General features: G+C 40.2%; 1 protein-coding gene across 1 annotated transcript in view; it reads right to left on the bottom strand.

Annotated features, from left to right (window-relative positions):
- Positions 1 to 1,116, bottom strand: part of KLHL20 (kelch like family member 20) — a 56,078-nt gene extending 54,962 nt beyond the window's left edge. Inside the window, exons 1-2 of the mRNA XM_041762493.1 lie at positions 996 to 1,116; positions 15 to 78 (exon numbers count right to left, since the gene is read on the bottom strand). Coding sequence (XP_041618427.1) covers positions 15 to 37 — 23 coding nt within the window. The 5' untranslated portion in view covers positions 38 to 78; positions 996 to 1,116. The remainder of the gene's footprint in view (positions 1 to 14; positions 79 to 995) is intronic.
- Positions 1,117 to 24,332: the final 23,216 nt, after the last annotated feature.

Raw genomic sequence — 24,332 nt, 5'->3', positions numbered from 1 at the left:
CTCCTAAAACCTACCTGCGCATTGGCTTTCCTTCCATGCACCATGAAAAGTACCCTTCACCACACTCTAAAGCCGAACCTAAGACAACAGAAAAGCAGTCACTTAATTAAAAAAAAAAAAAAAAATCCGATCTTTGCAGTAACAACCTCTACACAATCATTTCGTTCAGTGGTAAAGAATTTTAAATTATATTGTACCACAGGCTTTTGCTCATAGCATGACCTTTATGTAGTGTCTTGACGACGACGACCCTTCCTCTGGATACAGAAAACGCTTACACGTGAAGGTGAGGGAAGGCGCGCTACACGGTCCCGGTTGCCAGATTCGTCTCGTCCGTCTCCGAGAAGTGCTTCAGGACACTGAACTCTGACCTCGTCGTCCAGTGTAACTACAGAACATTCACCAGATACCCACACGAGCACCGACACGACAGCTCGGAGGCGGGACACGCGGGCTTAACAACCGATCTGAAGCTTTAACTTGTCCCGAAGTGACAGGAGCAGGGGGCGGCATCTGCCTTTAAAAACAACTCCGCTTCCGACGGCCGCGCAGCACCTACACCACGGAGCCGCTCCGGGTCCAGGCTAACACTCTCCTTACAAGCCCTCCCCTCAGCGCCCAATACAATGTCCACCACCTACTTGGCAAGATTTCGCTAGGTCCCCGGGGTGAAACGGGACGCACGGTGCGTGTCCATTTCCCTCCCCCCGAACGCAGCCCGCTGGTCCGGGAGGCTGTGCGGGGTGCGAAGCCCAGCGCCCCCACCCCGCCCCCCGCGCCCCGGGGTAGGGCCGTCTGTCAGCAGCTCGGCGCCGTCTAGCGCCCCGCGAGGCCCAGCCCCAGCGCCCCAAGAGCCCCTTCTCCGCACCGACTGACAGGCGGCGGACGAAGCGCGGCCCCTTACCCCACCTGGCAGCTCAGCAACTTAGGACAAGCTTTGCAAAGCCAGCCCGGGGCGCCGTCCACTGTCCCCTGCTCTAAGGCGGCTAACTTACCGGCTCTGTCACTTTCTTCTCTGCCGCCGCCCCCTCAGCCTCCTGCACCCGCCGCCCCCTCGCTGCCTGCTCCGCCGCCGCTAGCGCCAGCAGGATGCGGATCCTCGAGCTATTTCCTCCCCACCCCTCTCTTCACTTCAGCAGCGGAAGTAGTCCTGTTCCTAAATCATTCCCTGTGAAACCCACGTAGCCTGCCGAAAGGTTCCGGGGCGCCTCAGGAAGTGGCCGCGCCCTCGGCTGGGGATTCGGATAACCTCCAAGGCTGCCTCAACTTCGCGTCCAGTTCCTCCTAACCCGAGCGTGATCGCTGTGCAAGTTCTCAGCTCATCTGGCCGTGTTTGAATACTGAAGCCTCCTCCTCTCTTCTTTGTTTTCCATTGTTTTCCCCAGCAGAAGGCAACAGAAAAATGAGTGCAGTCACCAAAAGCTAGGATATATTTGTAGCTGGTGGGTCTCCCATTGCACAATATGGGCACAATATGTGGATTGCATGCCTGGTGCATGCGTAGGCAGTGTCGACCTACTATGTGCAAGCTGCTGAGGATACACAGCCAAATCAGAAATACAGCTGACCTTCCAGGTTTCCCACGGTTTAGCTTTCAAGATTCCAGGGCTTTATCCACTTTACCAAAGACAAACAGATTAACTGGAGAAAAATAAAAAGTGTTTTGTCCAAATGCCTTATCCAAACATTTAAACACTTCTTCTGGGAACATGTTAGTATTAAGGGGAAAAATTCCTTTTCAATCTGCCCTTTGCCTGATTTTACCAGAGCACACAGCTATCTGATTATTACTATATATTTAGAAAATAAACCAGTAAGGGATACAAGATCAATAGTATCAGTGAAAGACGGTTGCTGGTTTCCTAATAACTTCTAGGCTTAAGTATGAATTTAATCAGGTTTTCTTTAGATATTCTTCACATGGGATTGACATGTTTGTCCAGTTGTTTCTGAAAAGGAAAGAATACCCTTTTTAATTAGGTTGTTGTTTCTGAAAAGGAAAGAATACCCTTTTTAATTAGGTTGAAATGTATGGCCTTTAGATCCAGACACTCATAGTTTCAAATCCTGGTCCTGTGGCTGACTGGCTTTATGATCTTGGCTAAATTCTTAATCTCTTAAGCATTAGTTTTCTTTGTGTAAAAGAATAATAATACCTTTTTTATGAAGTTGTTGGAGAAGTAAATGATAATGAGGATCATGTTGTATGTCTGGCATTTAGTAGGCGCTCAACAAATGTCAGTTTTGTTTCTTCTTCCTATGCTACTTACTTAAATGGGCTTATTTGTTAAATGAGGCCCTATTTCATGCCAAATACTACTCTAGGCTTTGGAAATACAGTCATGAATGAGATAGACAACATCCTAAAGCTCTAGTGATCATTTACGTGTTGTGGTGGTTGACTTTCTAACATCCTTTCCATTAAGACTACTTGGTCTAAACCATCTCCATGCACGTGATCCAACACTGACTAATGAAAAATCAAAGAAAATCTAATGAGGACTGTGGAAAAAGACTTCTTACCAATTTTATTTTAATTTTTTATTGGAGTTCAATTTGCCAACATATAGCATAACACCCAGTGCTCATCCTGCCATGTGCCCCCCTCAGTGCCCATCACCCATTTTAGAAGAGATATAGGAAGAGATAGCATCTTTTCTCTCTGGCCATTGTTGTGTCGCCTGGAACCAATGCAAGCATTTTGCAACCATGAGCAAAGCCAGAGGAGAATAAAGTTAGGCAATAAAGATGGTAGAACATAGAGAGTGAAAGAATTTAGGTCCTTGAATGTTATTTTTTTAAAAGGATTTATTTATTTTAGAGAGAGAGAGAGCAGGGGAGGGACAGAGCATGAGGAAGAGAGAGAATCTCAAGCAGACTCCCCACTGAGTGCAGAGCCTGATGTGGGGCTCTATTGCATGACCCTGAAATTATGAGCTGGGTCAAATCAAGAGTTGGATACTTAACCAACTGAACCACCCAGGCACTGCTTGAATGTCATTTTTAAACTACTCACCCTCCCTTGCCCAGACACTTCCCTATTGTTGGACATCTAGTCATGTGAGATAACAAATTTCATATTTTAAAGTGAGTTCTGGCTGTTACCTACAGCTGGAAGCATATTAGCCCATGTAAGAGGATATAGACAATAAATAAGTAAATAAGCAAAATAATTTCAGTCAGTAGTAGATGCTATTTAGGAAGAAGATAAACAGGGTGATATTACGGAGAGCAACTTAGTTGGAGAAAGGAGAGGTTAGTTTATTTTTAATTTTTATTAAAATTTTTTATGTGAGTATAGTTGACATAAATGTTACAATAGTTTCAGGTATACAACATAGTAATTCAATATCTCTATACATTATGCTATGCTCACCACATGTGTAGCTACTATTTGTCCTTTTACATTGCTATTACAAAATCATTGGCTACATTCCCTATGTTGTACCTTTTATTCCTATGAATTATTCATTTCATAACTGTTGCCCATATTTCCCACTTCCCCTGCATCCATTTTGCCCATTGCCCCATCCTCCTTACCTTTGAAACCATCAGTTTATTCTCTGTATTTATAGGTCTGATTCTGTTTATTGTTTGTTTATTGATTTGGTTTTTTTTTTAATATTCTACATACAAGTGAAATATATGGTATTTGTCTTTCTCAGTCTGACTTATTTCACTTAGCATAATATCCTTGAGGTCCATCCATGGGGAGAGGCTACTTTCAATAGCATGATCAGGGAAATGCTCTCTGGAGAGGTGGGTTGAAGTCAGAAGGGTAAGACAGAACCAATCCAGGTAGAAGGCAGGGAGAAGAGTGTTTCAGGTAGAATGAACAGCAAGGGGAAGGGCCTGAGGCACTAGTAAATTTTTCTTGTTCAAGGAACACAAAAAAGATCAGTGTGGCTAGAAATGGTATGAGAGATGAAATAAGAGAAGTAGATAGGAGTTAAGATCACATATTGTCTTGTTGGATAGTATAAGAAATTAAAATCTCATTTTAAATTTTATGGGAAGGTTCTGTATAAATGAAGATATTTCAGCTCAGTTTAGTTTTGACAGGTGATCTCAAATTCAAAACCTTTGAAAATTAAAAAAAAGGAGAAATGTGGATGTTTCCCATAAAGTATATGAGACAGCTGCATGTGGGAAAGAACACAGATCAATATTTTCAGAAATATTCTTGCTATAGTTGATGGGAAATGAGGGCTGATTTTATTTTATTAAATTAAGGGCTTTAATAAAGACATTTTTCCTTGGTAGAATTCAGTTGTACAATTAAATAATGGTTATCATCCAACAATAGCTGTCTTCCATGTCTCATTATTAGGCCCAGAGTGTTTGAATGATTTATGAAGGGAATAAATGGAGGCACCAAGATGCCCTCAGTTCTTACTTTCTCATCTGGGAATTTACAGTAGTCTTCAGGTGCAAGGGAATGAGAAAAAACGAAATAAAACAAACAAACAAAAACAGAAAGGGTGAATTTTGAGATGGGGATAGGAAATCCTAGGGATTTTTAAGAGGTCAGGATGGGTGTGTGGTTTTAGGTCAATTTATTTAAATCCATGATTTAACATCCATTAATTTGGATAGCCCGATGTGGGACTCAATCCCAGACCCTAGGATTATGCCCTGAGCCAAGGCAGACATTCAACTGCCACCCAGGCATCCCAGGTGTAGTGACATGCTCTAATCTTAAAAATACTAGGAGAGAGATAGAATCCCCATTCTACAGATGAATATATTGAGGCACATAAGTGTTAAATTACTGGCTTAAGATTCTGCAGCTAGTTAGCCTTAAACCAGTATGTGTTGAAGTCCAAATTTAAAACAAAATCAATCTAATGCCATTCTCCTTCATCTTAAAATTTTAAAAATATAGTGCTATGAATTATAGGAAAACCTTCTGCAAAGCAAAGGAAATCATCACCAAGATGAAAAGGCAGCCTACTGAATGTTATAAATTATTTGTAACACATATATTTAATAAAGGGTTAATGTACAAAAGTTCTTATAAAGAATTCATACAGCTCAATAGCAAAACAAAGCAAAAACAAAATAACTAATGAAAAAATTGTCAGATCTCAACAGACATTTTTCCAAAGAAGACATAAGGATGGCCAAAAGGTACGTGAAAAGATGTTCAACATCCACTAATCATCAGGAAAATACAAATCAAAACCACAATGAGATATCCTCCCACCTGTTGGAATGGCTATTAGCAAAAAGACAAGAAATGACAAGTGTGATAAGGATTTGGAGAAGAGAAAACCCTTGTTCATTGCTGGTGGGAGTGTAAATTGGTGCAGCCATTATGGAAAACCATATGGAGGTAACTCAAAAAATTAAAAAGGGGCTACCATATGATCCAGCAATTTCACTCTGGGTGCTTATCTAAAGTAAACAAAAACACTAACTTGAAAGGATATATGCACTCCCATGTTCATTGCAACATTATTCACAATAGCTAAGATACGGAAACAACCTAAGTGTTCATTGATGGATGAATAAAGAAAATATAGTATATTTGTGGAATATCAAGGTCAAGTCTTGCCCTAGTTCAAGAACAAAATTAATGATGCTGTGTTTTTTCTTGTCTTGAAGAATGAATGTTGTAATACATATAAATACTTAGGAGATCCCTGGAACATCATAGAGGCTCAATAAATGCAATTACCTGGATTTTTAAATGAGAAACTCAATGGAAAGCTCAGTGACTCAGGTTACAATAATTAAGATATAAAAATGTGTATTAAAAAAAAGAAAGATGTAGTAACAGGGACCAAATTCCCCTTCCCACTAAGAACAACCAAAAGTTAGACAAAATATATGAAATAAACAGTTTTCAGACAGGACAGAATAGTAAACCCTGAGAAAGTTGGCACAATCAAGGGGAATCCTACTATTGCCCCAGCTTATTGCTTGGAGATTGTGCCACAGGGGGATCCCTGGGTGGCTCAGCAGTTTAATGCTGCCTTCAGCCGAGGGCATGATCCTGGAGACCCAGGATCAAGTCCCACATTGGGCTCCCTGCATGGAGCCTACTTCTCCCTCTGCCTGTGTCTCTGCTTCTCTCTCTCTCTCTCTGTATCTCTCGTGAATAAATAAATAAAATCTTAAAAAAAAAAGATTGTGCCACAGAGCAGAGAAGGAGAACCCAGTTGAAAATTTCCTTTAATTGATGAGATAAAGTCAGGAGTCTGGGCAAAACTAGGCTGAGTCTGCAGCTAGAGTTAGTTTTCAGTGAGAGTTTGCAGCTCAGAGTACCAAAGAGGAAAGAGCAACAGTAAGAGTTCCAGGCAGCTTCAGAGGATTCCTCTTGAATCTTCTCCTAGCTGTACTGAGATATAACTGACATATAACATTGTGTAAATTTAAGGCTGTACCCTCTTGAATCCTAATCTGAGTGCTGCTCAGCATATGCATGTGATGAACGTACATAAGGCTAGGGAAAATACTACCTGAAAAGATTAGAAAAAACAGTCTGCGGAGTGTATGTAGGTTAGGATTATTCTCACAAAGTGGAGTGAAAAATTTGCATAATTCACAAGCCATTGGGTAAAATATTTAGAAGACTGTAGTGTCAGTAGCAGGACAAATCTAGCCTTAGATTAAAGGCTGCTCTGATACTGTGTAACAAGACTTAAGAACAAGCCTTCAAAGGATCAAATTGTTTCCAAGTAATTTAACTGCATTCCAGAACAGAGTTAGGAATATTTATAGAAATAAAAAGAGGGGATCCCTGGGTGGCTCAGTGGTTTGGCACCTGCCTTTGGCCCAGGGCGTGATCCTGGGGTCCCGGGATTGAGTCCCACGTCAGGCTCCTGGCATGGAGCCTGCTTCTCCCTCTGCCTGTATCCCTGCCTCTCTCTCTCTCTCTCTCTCTTTCTCTCTCTCTCTATGTCTATGTCTATCATGAATAAATAAATAAAATCTAAAAAAAAAAAAAAGCCTGGTTTTAAAAAAAAAGAAATAAAAAGAAAGCTATACAATACTGAACAAGTAAAAGTCACAATGTTTAGTATCCAATTAAAAAATACATAGAAATAAAAAAATAAAATAAAAAATACATAGAATTCATAGAAGCAGGAAAATATGGCTCATAATGAGGAGAAAAGTTAATCATTGGAAACATACAGAAATGAGAGAGGTGAAAACCTTAGGAGACAGGGATATTAAAAGTTATTAAAACTATATTCCATATGTTCAAAGAGGTAGAGGAAAGGTTGAATATTTTAAGGAGAGACACAGAGCATATGAAGAAAGACTCAAAATTCTAGAGGTGAAAACAAAAATGTATGAGATGAGTCACTGGATGAGACTAAAACTAAATCAGATATTACAGGAACAAAGATTAGTGACCCTGAAGATACAGCAATAGAAACTATCCAAAATTAAACACAGAGAGAGACTAAAGAAAAATGAACAAAACATAATGAGTTGTGGAACAACTTAAAATCACCTAATAAATGTGTAATTGGAGTTCCTGTAAAAGAGGCAGGGATGGGATAGCATAAAATATGTGTGAAGAGATATTGATTGAGAAGTTTCAAAATTTGATGAAAACTGTCACTACACAGATGTAGGAAGCTCAATAATCTCTGAGTACAAGATATGTGAAGAAAACAATACCAATGCATATCTTAATCAAATTGCTTAAAATAAAGAGGAAATCTTAAAATTAGAACAAAAAAGAGACATATTATATTCAAAGGAACAAAAATAAGAATCACAACAGATTCTTTTTCATAGAAACAATGTAAGCCAGAAGACTGACACATTTTTAAAGTATTAAAGAAAAAAAAAGCAATCAACTTAAAATTTTATACCTAGCAAAAACATATTTCAAAAACCAAAGACAAAATATTTTTCTGAGACATACAAAACCTGAAGGAATTAATCACTAATAGATTTATGCTACAAGAAATGTTAAAGGAAACCTGTATACAGAAAGAAAATGATGGGATGTTGATTAAGTGTTCAACTTTTGATTTTGACTCAGGTCATATTCTCAGGGTTGTGAGATTGAGCCCACATCAGGCTCTGTGCTGGGTGTGGAGCCTGCTTAGGATTCTCTCTCCTTCTCCCTCTATCCTTCCCACTACCACCTCCCTCTCTAAAAAAATGAGAAAAACCAAAAAAGAAAAGAAGGAAGGAAGGATGGAAGGAAGGAAGGAAGGAAGGAAGGAAGGAAGGAAGGGAATGAGACGCTGTGGAAATCTGGATCTATATAAAGGAACAAAAACTACCAGGAATACTAAAAATGTGAATAAATATAAAATAATATTTTCTCATATTTAGTCTCTTTTGAGATTGACTGTTTAAAGCAAAAATGATAACAATGTTTGCTTGAATATATAATACATGCATAAGTGAAATGAATGAAAAAAATAACATAAAGGCCAAGACAGGGAAAATGGAAGTATACTGTTGTTTCTTTTTATTTTATTTTTTTTTATTTTATATATTTTAGATTTATTTTATTTATTTTCAAAAATTATTTTATTTGTTTGAGAGAAGGGAAGAGGGATAGGGAAAGAGAGAATCTCAAGCAGAATCCCCACTGAGTGCAGAGTCAATGTGAGGTTTGATCTCAAGATCCTGAGATCATGACCTGAGTTGAAACTGAGATCTGGATGCTTAACTGACTGAGCCTCCTAGGTAAGTGCCCCATAAGTTTCTTTCTTTCTTTCTTTCTTTCTTTCTTTCTTTCTTTCTTTCTTTCTTTCTTTCTTTCTTTCCTTCCTTCCTTCCTTCCTTCCTTCCTTCCTTCCTTCCTTCCTTCCTTCCTTTTCTTTTTAAGGAGATAGAAGTTTATTGAATACATTGCAATGGAGCAGTGGCCATGAGAGCAAAGGAGAGACTGTCATGAGGCAGTGGAGGCAGGTAATAGCTAAGGGGGGTTGAGGAGGTATGGGAATGTGTGGGATTTTCATTTTTTGGTACTTTTTCCTGGTTGTAAGTAGCCCATTAGTCATTTAAGCCTTAGGATATTTTGAGGTGGGTCACCTAATGAGCCTGTTTGCATTCAGCCCGGTGGTCACTGTGGGCACTTTAACCTTACTTGGGTTTCCCTTGCTCAAGCCTTTTTTCTAAAAACAGCCTCTACATTCCCCCCTGACAGATGGATAATGACAAATCTTTAGCATTTGGGCAGAGGTCTCATCTTCAGCAGTTGCTTCATGCTGGACAGTGGTGGGGGTGAGGAGGGGCTGGCCCTACATAAACTTGTCAGTCCATCAGGGGTTCTATGCAGTTGAAGATCAGAGCATGGTATTATATTAATGTTCTGATAATAGATGATTTTTTAAAGATTTATTTATTAATTCATGAGACACACACACACACACACACACACACACACACACACACACAGAGGCAGAGACACAGGCAGAGGGAGAAGCAGGCTTCCCATAGGGAGCCCGATGCAGGGGACTCAGTCCTGGATCCTGTGAGCTGAAGGCAGATGCTCAACCACCAAGCTACCCAGGCATTCCTGATAATAGATTATTTGAGTGAAATTCTTGGGGGCCAGGTCCATAGGATTTAGGGGAAGGGGTCATCCAATGGCATGGATTAGAATCCTTGTTGAACCAACATTCATACATGGAATTGTTGGATTCACTCAGATGTGGAGGAATGTATTTTTGCCTGGATCCATGGGAACAAAGGAAACAAAAGAAGTGAAGTGGCTGAGAGCCAGCCAGCATCAGGAAAGGGTCCCATCTGAGTATGTCACATGTGTGTGACATACTTGTCCTGGAAAAGCTTCTGCTGCCCATTGTGCCCCAAGTTTGGAGTGGAGACCTCAGAAGGACAAAGTGGGAGAGGAGAGGTAAAAGGTTCTTGCCCCTCATAGGCATGGGCAGTCCAATCTGTTCACCCTCAGACCTTTAGATCACACCAGGAAGCCACCCTGGCCAGAGATCTTTGGTTGTCTGAGGACTTCTAGAGTTAGACCATGGAAGGCCCAAAAAAGAGAAAGGAAAGGGAAGGAAGGATTCTTTCAAAGGGCAAGAGGGGCGATCTCACATCCTTTCAGGCAGGGACAGTCTGTGTGGTTCCTCCTGAGGCTTCAGATCCTCACCAAGGAGTAAACTTGAGTGGAGGTTGTCAGTTCCCCAAGGAGTACAAGAGTGGGTCTACAGAGGGAAAGTCCAGAGAAATTCCTGGAGAATCTGGGGAAAGTCTTGAGCTGGCAGAGGTTACCATAAGATCCACCAAATGTGAGGCATTGGCAATGGAAGAATTCACCCAAGGGAGAACAAAGGGGATAGAAGTTTATTGAATATACTGCAAGGGAGCAGCAGGCAGGACGTAGGAGATACTGTCTGCTTATACGGTTCTTATATATACATGAGAGGGTTTTAATTTTATTTTACAGTGGACTCTAGTAATTAAAGATGTATGCTATAGACTCTAAAGTGACCACAAAAGACTGCGACAAGATAAAAATGTATAAAAGCCATAAAAAGGAGATTTAAGCCATAAAAAGGAGATTTAGTGAAATCATATATTAAATATATCTAAAAGAAGGTAAAAGCAAAGAGGAAAAAAGAGAATGAAGAATGAATGGGACAATTATAAAACAAAGAGCAAGCTGGTAGATTAAAAACTCTACCATATCATAATCACACTAAATATAAATAGACTAAATACTCCAATTAAAAGGTAGAGATGATAAGATTGGATTAAAAAAAAAAGTAAGAATCAACTGTATCTTGCCTATAAGGAATTCACTTTAAATATAAAAATGCATAGAGAATATTATAATAAACATACTATACCCACCATTTAGTTTAAGAAACAAAAAGTCATAAATACAAAGTAGATATCATTCCAAAATTATTGCTTTACCATTCCTATGCATTTCTTTGTGTTTATTTTGACTGCATATACATATGCAGTGTGTGTGCATATGGTTTTAAACTTTATATAAATGGTATCAAACTGAATGCATTCTGCAACTTGCTTTTATCACTCAACTTTGTTAGTTAAGATTTATCCTTGTTAATCAGTGAAGGTGATTCAAAACTGTGATTCAAAAACTGTGATCTTCGACCAGCAGCATCAGCATTACTTGGGAAATGCAAATTCTTGAGCCCTACCATTGACCTCCTGAATCAGAAACTTTGGAGGTGAGTCTTGGTACTTTGTCTTAACAAGTCCTCTGAGTGATTGTAATGAATGTTAAAGCTTGAGATCCAGCACTCTATTTTTTTCACTGCTATATAGTATTTCATTGTGTGAATATACTACAGATTTTAAAGAATCTATTGTCCTGCAGGTAGATATTTTGAGTATTTCCAGTTTTGCCTATTACAATGCTGCAATTTAAATTCTTGCTTATGCTCTTTTGTGTACATTTGTAAGAGTTTCTCTAGGGTGGGAAGTATATGAATAAAATTGCTGGGTTGCATGCTATGCATATCTTCAACTTTACTAGCCCTAGCCAAATTGCTCTCTAAAGTGGGGTTCTGTTTTACAGGAACAACTACTACTATTACTGCTGCTAGTACTAGCAAATACTTATGAAGCATGAACCACATGCCAGACATTGTCCTGCTTCTCTCTCTCTCTCTCTCTCTTTTTAAGATTTTATTTATTTATTTATTCAAGAAACAGAGAGAGAGGCAGAGACACAGGTAGAGGGAGAAGCAGGCAGAGAGAGAAGCAGGCTCCATGCAGAAAGCCGGATGCCGGACCCGATCCCAGGTCTCCAGGATCACGCCCTGGGCCAAAGGTGGCACCAAACCACTAAGCCCCCCCGGGCTGCCCTGTTCTGCTTTTCTTAACTCATTAGTTGTCACACTAGTCCTCTTGAATTAGGAGCTATTATATTATTATCATCATCTCAATTTTACAAATGGCACCAAGATGTTAACAAGCTTGCTCAAAGTCAGATTAAGCCAAAGAGGCAGAGTCAAGTCTTGAGATCATACAAAATGGCTCTGGGATCTGTGGTTTCAGCCACACTGCTACACTGCCTCTCCTACTAGTGGTATATGAAGGTTCTTGTTGGTCTACATGATCATTACGCTTGGTGTTTACCATATCTAAATTTGTTTTGCCAATCTGATGGGTATGAAATGGTAATTCACTGTGGTTTAGATGCCTTTTTCCTTTGTTTTTTTTTTTTTAAGATTTTATTTATTTATTCATGAGACACACACACACACACACACACACACACACACAGAGGCAGAGACATAGGCAGAGGGAGAAGCAGGCTCCATGCAGGGAGCCCTATGCGGGACTTGATCCCAGGACTCCAGGATCACACCCTGGGCCAAAGGCAGGCTCTAAACCGCTGAGCCACGCAGGCGTCCCCAAGATGCATTTTCCTTTGATTACTAGTACAGCCAAGGCACCTTTTCACATGTGTGGTTGGCATTCAGTTTTCCCTTCTATAATTGCCTGTTGTAAAAAAAATCTTTAAAGGTGATCCTTAGGTTCTTCCATAACATTTTCTATTTCATGAAAAAATTATAATGAGGGAGGTATAAAATGTTAGAGAATGTTGGTAAGCAATGACTGAATTTTCAAACCCTTAGCAAGAGCAGTCCCTCTTACCTTTGTATAGCTATGATTCTCCAACCCACTGCAATCTGATTTGTGCTTCTGCTAACTCTGTTTCTAAGTGGAGCAGTTCAGCGTAAATCAACACTTTGTATATGTCAAGGCCAAGTTCCCCTAATGGGGAACTCCATTTAGAATTATGAATACATTAAACCTGGGGTTTGCAACAACTGGGGAATTTTTATCATACCCAGTAAGAGTGTGCCCATGGGAAGTCTGCATTTCTAGTGGAAAATATCCCAAAATAGATTTTATGTGGATTGGGTATGAGGCAGTAGTAACAGCCAAACAGTTCATCAAGGATTGCTTATAGTCTTTTAATAAGAAATTACACAGTTTTCTATGTATAAAATACTGTACTGGACCCAAGGTTCAGCAGTAAACAAGACCCATAGGTTTCCATGTTTTATGGAATTTTTAATTCTTGCAGAGACATTCTGAAATTAAACCATGAGTTGCACAATTAGTTGTTTAATTGCTGTTGGGATATTGCCTGAAAGGGACCTGCAGCATGCTAAAGAAACTACATAATAAGGAGCCCAGACCTGGTCTAGAGGGTATGGGGAGGTGTGGTGGGCAGTCTCTGAGACAGCTCCTGTCTGGGAACACCTGGCTGGCTCAGTTGGTTAAGGGTCTGCCTTTGGCTCAGGTTGCGTTCCCAGGGTCCTGGGATTAAGCCCCATGTCCAGCTTCCTGCTCAGCAGAGTGCCTGCTTCTCCAGCTCTCCTCCTGCCTCACCTCTGCTCATGCTCTCTCTCAAAGACGGCTCATGTCATTTCAGGCTGCCACACACTAGTGGTTTAAACAACAGAAATACAGTTCTGGAGGCTGGGAAGTCCAAGACCAAGGCGTCATCCGATTTGGTTTTTGGTGAGAGTCTTCCTCCTGACTTGTAGATGGCTGCCTTCTCACTGTGTCCTCAAAGGGGAGAGAGAGAGGGAGAGAGAGAGAGAGAGAGAGAGAGAGAGAGAGAGAGAGAGAGAGAAAGGGTTGGGGTGGAAAAAAGGTAGGGAAATCTTTCTGGTGTCTCTTCTTATAAGGACATGAATCCTGTCAGATTTGTGCCCTACCCTTATTATCTCATTTAATAGGCCCTATCTCCAAATATAGTCCCAATGAGATTTAGAGCTTCAACATGTGACCTAGGGATGGGAATGGGGCACACAATTCAGTCTATAATAACCCCCGATGTTCTCTGCCTCATGGTATTCATGCCCTTGTGTAATTCCCTTGTTTGAACATAAGCTGTACCTAGTAACTAACAAATAGAACATGGAAAAAGTGATGAAATACTACTTCCAAGATTAGTTTATAAAAGGACTGTGGCTTCTGTTAAAAATGTTATCTCTCTCTTGCTGACTGTTGGCTAGAAGCCTCTATCAGTTCCCTGCCATGAGAACCTCTCCATACCTCACGATATGGCATCTGACTTCCTTTAGAACAAGCAAGTAATCAAAGTCCTCAATCCAATAGCCCGTGAATAACTGAATCTTGCTGTCAGCAACATGAGTGAGCTTGGAAGCAAATCTTTTCCCAAAGGCACCTTCAAATGAGATTGCATCCTCTACCTACAGCTTGACAGCAACTTCATGAGAGACCTTGAGGCAGAGGCATCCAGCTGAGCCATGCCTGGATTCCTGATCTACAAAAATTGTGAGATAATAAATGTTTGTTTTGGGGGGATACATTTTTATGTAGCAATAGATAACAAACACAAAAGACTTTACTGAGGGAGTGACCCTTAGGCTGGAACATGAAGGATGATGGGGGTTACTAGGTGACTGAGTCAGAAGGGAGGAAGAAGTGGTCCAGAGGGTCAAGAATAGCTTGACTGTAGTGCACCAGAGACGGTGGCATGAGACAGAGCTGGTGAACTGGGAAAATGCTTTGGGAAATTCAGGAACAGAGCAAGAGGAGTGGGCATTAATCAGGTAACAACAGAGCATTTTCCTAGTTGCTTAGATGGATCCATAGGATGATAGGATGGTATAGTGGAGAGCACTATGATGGGAGCCAAGATTCAGGGTGAACTCTGATCTCAAGCAATCACTTGGTCATTCTGGTCCTCAGTTTTCTCACCCACAAGATGGAATCTGAATTCTTTACAAGTCTCAGTCAAGAGTTATTAGTTCCATGAAACTATATGAGGAAAACTATAAGAGACTTCTGAAAGAAACAAAAGTAGGTCTGATCCAATAGAAAGACATTAGATATTATCGGATAAGAGGACTCAATTTCATAAAGATGATAGTACTCCATAAGTTAACTTCTACATTTAGTGGAATACAAGTAAATCAATATCAGAGTTTTGAGCTAGGTAAATTGATTATGAAGTTCATAAGGAAGAGCAGACAAATGAAAATATCCAGAAATAGCCTAAAAAAATAGAAGCAACAAAGGGGAAAGCTAACCCTAACAGATATTTCTAAAGCATGTCCTAAAACTTCTACAATTAAAGTTGTGGTATTGGTGTATGAACAGACAAATGGAATGGGGTAGGAAATCGGGAAAGAGACCCAAAAACATATGGAAATTTAGTAGATGATAAAGGTGATATTTCACATCAGTGGAGAATATATGGACTGTATCTTAAATGATGCTGACACAGCTACAGAAAAAGACAAAATTGGATCCATTCCATATAAGGAATTGGACTCTACTGCAATCTCAACATAGGTTTCTGAAGCCCCCGTGGAAGCTCTGAGGCTAGGATGGCCATTTAGAGTTGTCACAAGTTGGCAAAGAGGTTGAGTATACTCCACACCACCCAAATTATCAGGAGTCTAAATGCAAATAATAAAAGTATAAAAATAGGACAAGAAAATATAGATTAATTTGTTTATTGAGAATATAGAAAAACTTCCCTAGGCTCAAAATCCAGAGGCAAAAAGATTTATAAATTTGCATTTAAAAATTTTCCATGGGAAAAATATCACAAATGAAGTAAAAAAATGACACTTAGGAAAAATATTTGTAATATATATATCACAAAGGATTCATAATATATACATGGGTCCTAAAAATGAAAAAATATAATATAGATAATTGGGCAAATATGTGAATGCCTGTTCCTCAGAAAAAGATATGGTCTTTAAACATTTTAATATATGTTCGTTCAGTCTTGCTTATAATAAGATAAATGCAAACTACAGCTGTATTAAAACCTGTCAGTTTGGTAAAAATCCAAAATTGGACAATCTGCTCCATTGACATGACTGTGGAGAAGGAGGTGTTCTCATTCATAGCTGGTGTACATACAAAATGATAAAACTTCTATGGAAAGGGATTAAGCAACATTTAGCCAAACTATATTTGCATTTACCCTCTGGCCCAGTAATCCTATTCTCCCAAGGAAACACCTGCAAAAAAAAAAAAAAAAAAGAAAAAAAAAGTTATGCCTAAGGTTATTAACTGCAGGATTCTTCACAACAGCAAAAGAATGGAAACAATTACAGAGCCCCTCAATAGGGGACTGATTGAATAAACAATGGGATAGCCACATAATGAGGATTATGCAGCTATAAAAAAAATGAGGAAGATCTCTGTATACTTACAGGGAACTTCTTCAAGATATATTATTAAATGACAAAAACCAAGTGAATAGTGTGTATAGCATGTCAACTTTGATTAAGTAGTAATATAATGTGTTAAGTATATATAGGTGAATGTGTATTTACATATATAAATTAAAGATTTGTTTATTTATTTGAGAGAGAGAGGGAAAGCACATGTGGTCAGGGGATGGCCAGAGGGCAGAGGGAGATGAGAGAGAGAGAGAGAGAGAATCTCAAGCAGACTCCCCACAGAGCACAGAGCCTGATGAGAGACTCAGTCTCATGACCCTGAAATCATGACCTGAGCCCATATCAAGAGTTAAATGCTTAACTGACTGAGCCACCCAGGTGCCCCTATATTTACTTACATTTTTAAAAGAACAATGAAAAGATAAAGTAAGACTCTTTTTTTTGAAGACTTTATTTGAAAGAGAGAGAGATTATGAGAGGCAGGGGGAAAAGCAGACTCCTTGCCGAGCAGGGAGCCACATGAGAAGCTCAATTCCAGGACCCTGAGATCATGACCTGAGCTGAAGGCAGATGCTTAATCAACTGTGTCACCCAAGCACTCTAATAAAGTGAGGCAATTAAAATGGTTGGCTAGAGGAAAGGAGGTAACAGAAAGGTTAGAGATAGAAACTGGATTTCTCTCAAAGTATTGAATTTTATATTTTAATTTATTAAACATTCTTAACAACTAAAAATTTAAGTGAAATCTACTTTTAGTTAAATAAAATTTTACTTTATTATTTATTTAGATAATATCTACTTTTTATTTCAATAAAACTTAAGGCATTTTGGGATGCCTGGGTGGCTCAGCAGTTGATCCTGGTCCAGGGATCGAGTCCCTCGTTGGGCTCTCAGCAAGAGGTCTGCTTCTCCCTCTGTCTATGTCTCTGCCTCTCTCTCTCTCTGTCTCTCATGAATAAGTAAATATAACTTTAAAAAAATCAAGGCCTTTTATTTAAAAGTCTTCAGTAACTTTAAGACAATATCTAATCAAAAAGAAAAAAGTAATGCCTAAATATAGAAAAACAAGTGGACAGAACTATATGTCAAATTGGTGGCATACAGTGAATCCTGTAATGTGCCTGCCAGATATCCTTCAGAAATGAGGGATGTAATCCACCAGTCACTGGAAGTGAGAGAGTGTGAGAGAGATCTCAGGTGTCAGCCTTTTCTCAGAAGCACTCTGGTGGAAGAGAACTGCTTGTTTAAGGCCTCACTCCCTTCCTGTGATCACCTTAGCCAGTGCCTGGTTGATATAGGGTTTACAAGGCACAGCTCCCTTACCCCAATCTTGGGACAACTCTGAAGGGCCATCCCAACTTCAGAACTTCCCAGAGGGTCTGCACAGTCCTTTCTTGAGACTGCACTACTGTCTAACTTCTCTCTCTGACCTGTTTCCTCAACTTTCTTTCTAGGTTTTGATCCTAAGAGCAATCTGTAATGAATTTCCTGCATGCCAAACTCCATCTCAGAATATGCTTCCCGAGGAGCCTAATAATGACAGTTGGTGCTAGGAATGCCAGGAGTGGTTCAAGAAGCAGTCACGAAGATGAGATTTTTGGTGTTGGATCACCTGTTGCCAGGCTAGCAGATGGTGGTGGTGGAAAGAGTATAACTAGTCCCTGACACAACTGCAATGCAATTGTTAAAACTTCCACTATTAGCAAACTGTATATTTTAGTGGGAGGAGACATTTTTATGGGTGCAATGTTTCAGGTGTCAGAAATATACAGAAGAAATATGGGTGGGTTGTTGCTCAGCTCATTTAATGCCATCTAATGAAATACAGAGTAATTAATTGTTTATTTTTAAAAAGCATAAAAGCCAAAGGATTTCCTAGGTAACCAATACAGAAATTCTCATCTTCTGCAACTAGAGGGTAGGAAAAATTGAGGACCAGTTGCAGGATTTAATCATAAGAGTAGCAGAATCTATCAGGAAGTCGGCTATGCCAAGGACAGGGTGCTAGTTGGGAAAGAGTGGGAACTTGACATATGGGATGAGGACATTTAGGTTCATGCACCACAAAATATTTAATTCCCAAAGACCACTGAACCCTTTTAGCCAAAGAAGTGGCCCTTTCCTCCCTTAGGCTAGTGCTCCTTCCTTGCTGTAGGAAAACATGAACCCTTTCAGGATCAGCCCTATCTTCCTGGGTCAAGCCTTACCAGTAGGCTCATAAGTAGAATTAAGTCACTAAATAACCTGGCTGGGGATATGATAGAGCCTGATAATGCTGGCAAAGGACTACATATACCTCCAAGGAGCTCAGGATCTGAGAAAAATCCACATGATGACAGAGTAAAAGGTGATATGGGAGAGCTTGGTTCTGGTCTCACAGAATCGAAGAATGAATCTGTGGACACAGGAGAGTGAGTAAAGCAATAGAAGTGTTACTAAGCAAAGATACAGAGAAAACTCTCAGAAGTGAGAGGGTCCCTAGAGGGTTGTCACTGAGGGCTTTTTGGAGACGGTACCCAGAATCACTAATAAATTCAATATTGGCTCTCCTGTGTCTTATGTCAGCATCCCCTACCATCAATCTGGGCTCCCTGATTGCAGTGAGGATGATGGTCCCACTGCCCTCATACACACAACAGAGGCTAGATGACATAACTTAATCATCAGAGACCAGGTAGATACAATTACCATAATGACCAGCAGGGTCAGAGTAGAAGGAAGGGACCTGTAAGAGTTATAGAAATGCTCAGTCTCCAGCCCGTGCATAGATTGAGCTGATGCTGCAAAGCCCAAGGCCCCAGCAGAAATCACATTGTTAGCATAGGCTGTTGGAGCATGGCCCAAGGGCTCCAGGTAAACAAAGACAGGCAGTTCATTTCAAGGGCTGAGAAGTTACCTACCAGAAGCTTAGGGGAAAAGGCCAACTATTTTTTTGACAAGAAAGTTCATTTTTCTCCACAGCACTTTTCATCCACAGGCACCTCTCTTCTTCTGTCATACTGATTTCAGACCAAGCTGGGGGCGGGGGGGGGGGGGGGTGGCGCGGTCTGAGCATTGCTGGACGGAGAAAATCACTCAGCTGTGCAGGTTGGGGTGACTTGGAATTTACAGTCTTTAACCTCATTCACCTCTTGAATGGCCCTCCCAAGTCTTCCTCCCTCAGTTTAAGCATACTGAGTCCAAGGTCATGAAGCTTGGTTTTCTTCAGCCATAAATTTCACAGGAATGAAACATCCTCTGCATTCAAGCCACTGCTACTTTTTTTCACTTCAAAATAGAAGACCAAGTGAAGTTCCTCCTATTCGAGGCCATCACTCCATAGATACTTTAGTCCTTTACCCTCCATTTGCCTTTAGCATCTTACTACTTCAGTCATCTCTTTATTCTTACTCTCCTCTTTCTATAAGTTCCTTGCTGTCACACTATAGACACACACAGGCTTCTGTGATCCTCTCCCTGCCACAACATCTCCCTTGATGCTTTGTATTCCTTTAACTTCTGAGCAATTTCTTCCCTCTACATTCTACTGGAATTTCTCAAAAGAATAGCAGATATTTACTGCCACTACTTCCTTTCCAATTACAGTTGATAAATCAATTACCCTGATGTTATGTCTGGCAAATGCCAAACGTATCTTACGTTAAAAATAAAAGTATTTGCTGCAATTAGAGTTTTCCTTAAACGTTTTTTCTTCTACCTTCTTCAAAGCTAGAATATTCTATTCCTAGTGGTCTGCTTCCTGATCTCCTTCATTCACTCCTCCCACTACAATCTTGATTTTGCCTACCACCCTTCACTAAAATAGATCTCATAAAGGTTTCCCCTTATGCCAAAGTCCATTGTCATTTTTTTCAAGTCTTTTTTGAAACGATTTCTTTGGCTTCTACATTGCTTCATTCACCTGGGTCTGTTCATTCTCTCCCTATCTTGCTCTGCATTCTCCTTAACCTAACTATCCCCACTGCTTGCCCTCAGCACTCTGTTCTTTTATGTCTTCACCTTGGATGACTCCATCCTCTTTGAAGGTTTTTGATAACATTTATATGCCATGACTTCCAAATTATATTTATATTCCAGTGTTGTCTATTGAGCTTTATTTTTTTTAAAGATTTACTTGAGATACAGAGAGAGAGAGGGAGAGGGAGGGAGGGAGAGAAAGTGAGGGCACCTGTACTAGTAGGGGAGGAGCAGAGGGAGAGGGAGAAGGAGCATCTCAAGCAGACTCCACGGTGAGCAGGGAAACAGGTGGGGTCGTTTGAGCTTTAAAGTAAAATGTATGTTGGTTGGAGGCACCCTGATATTTCTGCCTCTGCTTGTCTAGGACTGAAGACATCATCCTGATTCTAACCCTGCTTTTCTTCAAAATCTCTCTGAATTAGAAGAGCCTTAGCTACCTGGTCACCCAAGATAGACACCTGGGAGTCACTCTTGGCTTCTCTGTGTGCCTGTTTTCTTGTCTTTCTCCAAACTGTTCTTTACCCTGCTGTCTGACCTCTTCTAACCCCTTTAACTATGTCTCTCACCTCTCCCAACCACATATTCTTGGCCTCTTTCAATTGACTTATGCAATTATTTTGCTATTTATTTTGTGGCTCCATACCTTTTTACAAATTTCTTTTGGAATGCCTTTTCCCACTTCTTTGCCTATTGAATTTCTATTTGTCCTTTGGTTTTGGATTTTCATTCTGCCATCCTCTATCATATTATTTATTATTCCGATCTTTGGGTCATCTGTTAAGTATGCTTTCTAGGGCTATAGTTAAGTCACTGACACAAAGATGTTGAAATGGAGAGAGTGAAAATACTAGAGCATCCTGCTAGAAACCTGCCTCCGGGTTTACATTTATCCTCTCACTAATAATATTTATACTCAGTTGTTCATCCACAAGTGAAACACCTAACTGTAAATTTATCCTTCCCAAACTTCATGTATTTATCTCAAAGAATAGCATGTTTCTAAAATAAAGCCATATTATATTTCCCCCCTTCCATAGTATGGGGCATTGATGTTACAAGTAACAGAAATCCAATCCTTTTGGGGGGGGGATTATTTAGAAAATAGTAATTTATTGTAGTAATTGAAAAAGGAGAATACAAATTAGCTTCAGGCATGTCTACTTCCAGGGCTCAAGCAACCAGCATCAGATTTCGATCTCTTTCTTATTCAGTTCCTGGCTCTTCCATTGTTCTGTCAAACTCTATCCATGGCAAGATGGCTAGTCCCAACTCAGGCTGTCCTCTTGTCTTTAACCCCTGCTGAAAAAAAGAATGCCTATTACTTACAGCTCTACTGCAAACTCAGGATTAGCTTCATTCCACTGATTTGTGTTCTATGTTTTTTTTTTTTTCTCCCCTGACTCGATTGTTATAACCAGGAGTGTAGAAAACACTGTGTGGCCAGGACTTGATCTGGAGTGGGATCTGCACCCCAAACTACATGGACTGAGAATGTACCACAGGGGTTCCATCCTAGAAAACTGGGTCTTATAATCAGAAGAGGAAGGATGAGCAGGCAAAAACAATGGATGTTCAGTATCACCTCTTCTACTTCTCAACTGTGGAGTGATATGCAGAAACAGTTATTTAGTCACACACCAGGAGTGGCATTAGTATCTAATTACTGCCAAGGGGATCTTAATGTAGATTATTTTGAAATCAAATTATAATTTTGGACTGGCATCCTCTAATATTTAATTTGTTTATAGCTAACCAGTGCCAATTTTGTGGTGATTTAAACCAGCCTGACCTATGCTCAAATTCTGGTTTAGCCCTTCTCTAGCTGTGTGGTTTTAGGTAGGTGACTCAACTTTGCTGAGTATCAGTTTCAGAATAGTAATACCACCTTCAAAGAGTGGTATGGGAATTAGTGATTATTTTTATTCATTTTTTAAGATTTTATTTTAATTTTTATTCATAAGACACACACACACACACACACACACACACACACACACACACACACACAGGCAGAGACATAGGCAGAGGGAGAGGCAGATTCACCGTGGGAGCTCGATGCAGGACCCCACCCCAGGACCCCAGGATCATGACCTGAGCCAAAGACAGACACTCAACCACTGAGCCACCCAGGAGCCCCAGCAATGACTTACATGAATCACTTAGCGTGGCACTCAGTATGTAACAGGCCAGCAATCAATGAAATACTATGATTAATGTAGCACATTACGTTACCTTGGAATAACTTTCAACTAGTCTATCTGGTTATTTCATCAGAAATTAACATTGTAAAAAAAAAGAAATTAACATTGTATAAATAACATGATTCCTTTGTGTCTCTCTCATGAATAAGTAAATAAAAGCTAAAAAAAAAAAAAAAAAAAAGAACAGGATTCCTAGTCTATGAACTGTGGAATTCAAGAAATATAATAATTAAAATAATTTCTATTCAGAGGCCCCATTCTCTTAGGGTAGAAAAAATTAATTTCAATCAATTTGGAAACCTCCTTCTCCACCATAATTTTCTGGAGCTGACCTAATTTCTGCGGGGCTTGAATACTGCTTAACTCATCTTCTCCTTAAGCCTTTTGTACACCAGGACTTCACCGTCTTATCTGGGTTCTTTATTAGAACCCACAGGTTGAGGATCCCTGGGTGGCGCAGTGGTTTGGCGCCTGCCTTTGGCCCAGGGTGCGATCCTGGAGACCCTGGATTGAATCCCACGTCGGGCTCCCGGTGCATGGAGCCTGCTTCTCCCTCTACCTGTGTCTCTGCCTCTCTCTCTCTCTCTCTGTGACTATCATAAATAAAAAAATAAAATAATAATAATAAAAAAAAAGAACCCACAGGTTGTTGCTAAGATCTGTCTCTTGCACATCGATTTGGCCCCTTCAGATCCACTGGCTCTGTTCAAAACTCTCATGCCAAACTTGTGGGGCAGGGGATGGGATGTAGAGAGGATCTGAGAAATCTTTCTGCTGTATCTAGGCCACCCTCAGGCCAGAATTCTCCTTCATAAGACTGTTTCAAACCTAGCCTGCCTAAATAAATCACGCAGTTGTTTCTGACAGGAGTTAAGCAGAGAACAAGGCCCTTTGCTTTTAGGTTTCTCAGACCTACTTAGAGTCTTCCCATCCTTTCCAGAATTCAGAGAACTAAAAATAATCTTTAAGAATTCTATTTGACTTTCGGTATTGAAATCCACTTAAGACTTTGCATAAACAGTTGTATTTGGGAATTCTTCACACCCAGTGGAGATTAATTAAAAACAGATTCATGGGGATCCCCGCGTGGCTCAGCAGTTTCGCGCCTGCCTTTGGCCCAGGGCGCCATCCTGGAGTCCCGTGTTGGGCTCCCGGCGTGGAGCCTGCTTCTCCCTCCTCCTGTGTCTCTGCCTCTCTCTCTATGTCTATAATAAATAAATAAATAAATAAATAAATAAATAAATAAATAAATAAATAAATAAATCTATCTTAAAAAAAAAGTCATCTTCCATCCAGATGTTAAAAACCAACCAGACTACGAAAAATGTAGTACACACTTCATAACGTATCAGAAGTGAAATACCTAAAATGTCTTACTCCTCCAACAGCTTCAGTAGGAAATGAATGGTTGGCAGAGCAAATGTGCTATATATTGTCTGCAGGAGTGAGCTAGCAGATGACAGAACTTTTAGGCAATTGTTCCTACCTATAATGTCAAACTCTAATATTTTGACTATGACAACTACTTTGAATAAGCGAAATTTAACAATTACAGTTAAATTTTTTCCCCAAACTTATTCTTTATTCCAGAACTTCAGATCTATCATAGAGATGTTTTGCTTCGTTCTTAGGCCGAATATTTATTTTAAAACTAGACTCTCCAGTCTTCAGCTCAGATTCTGAGCTCTTCTAAAATATTACCTCCTCCTTAACGATGTCCTTGTAGAAACAGTAAAGAAACGAATGTTTTCCTTTCCTAGCTGTCTTCACTCCGTGATTAATGTGGACATTTATGTAGTTTCTGTGTAAGCGTGGCTCTTCTCTGCTGGCTTTTTTTTTTTTTTTTTTTATGCCCCTGTCTCACCCCTTCCCATCCTCCCTTAAAAAAAAAAAAGTCATCTGCTTTGGATCTTAAATTCCTCAACCAGGGATCCCTGGGTGGCTCAGTGGTTTGGCACCTGCTTTTGGCCCAGGGTGCGATCCTGGAGACCTGGGATCGAGTCCCACGTCGGGCTCCTGGTGCATGGAGCTTGCTTCTCCCTCTGCCTGTGTCTCTGCCTCTCTCTCT

Source organism: Vulpes lagopus, chromosome 1 (assembly GCF_018345385.1).
Source record: "Vulpes lagopus strain Blue_001 chromosome 1, ASM1834538v1, whole genome shotgun sequence".
NCBI classification, from domain to species: domain Eukaryota; kingdom Metazoa; phylum Chordata; class Mammalia; order Carnivora; family Canidae; genus Vulpes; species Vulpes lagopus.
This window is presented reverse-complemented; position numbering and strand designations above follow the sequence as displayed.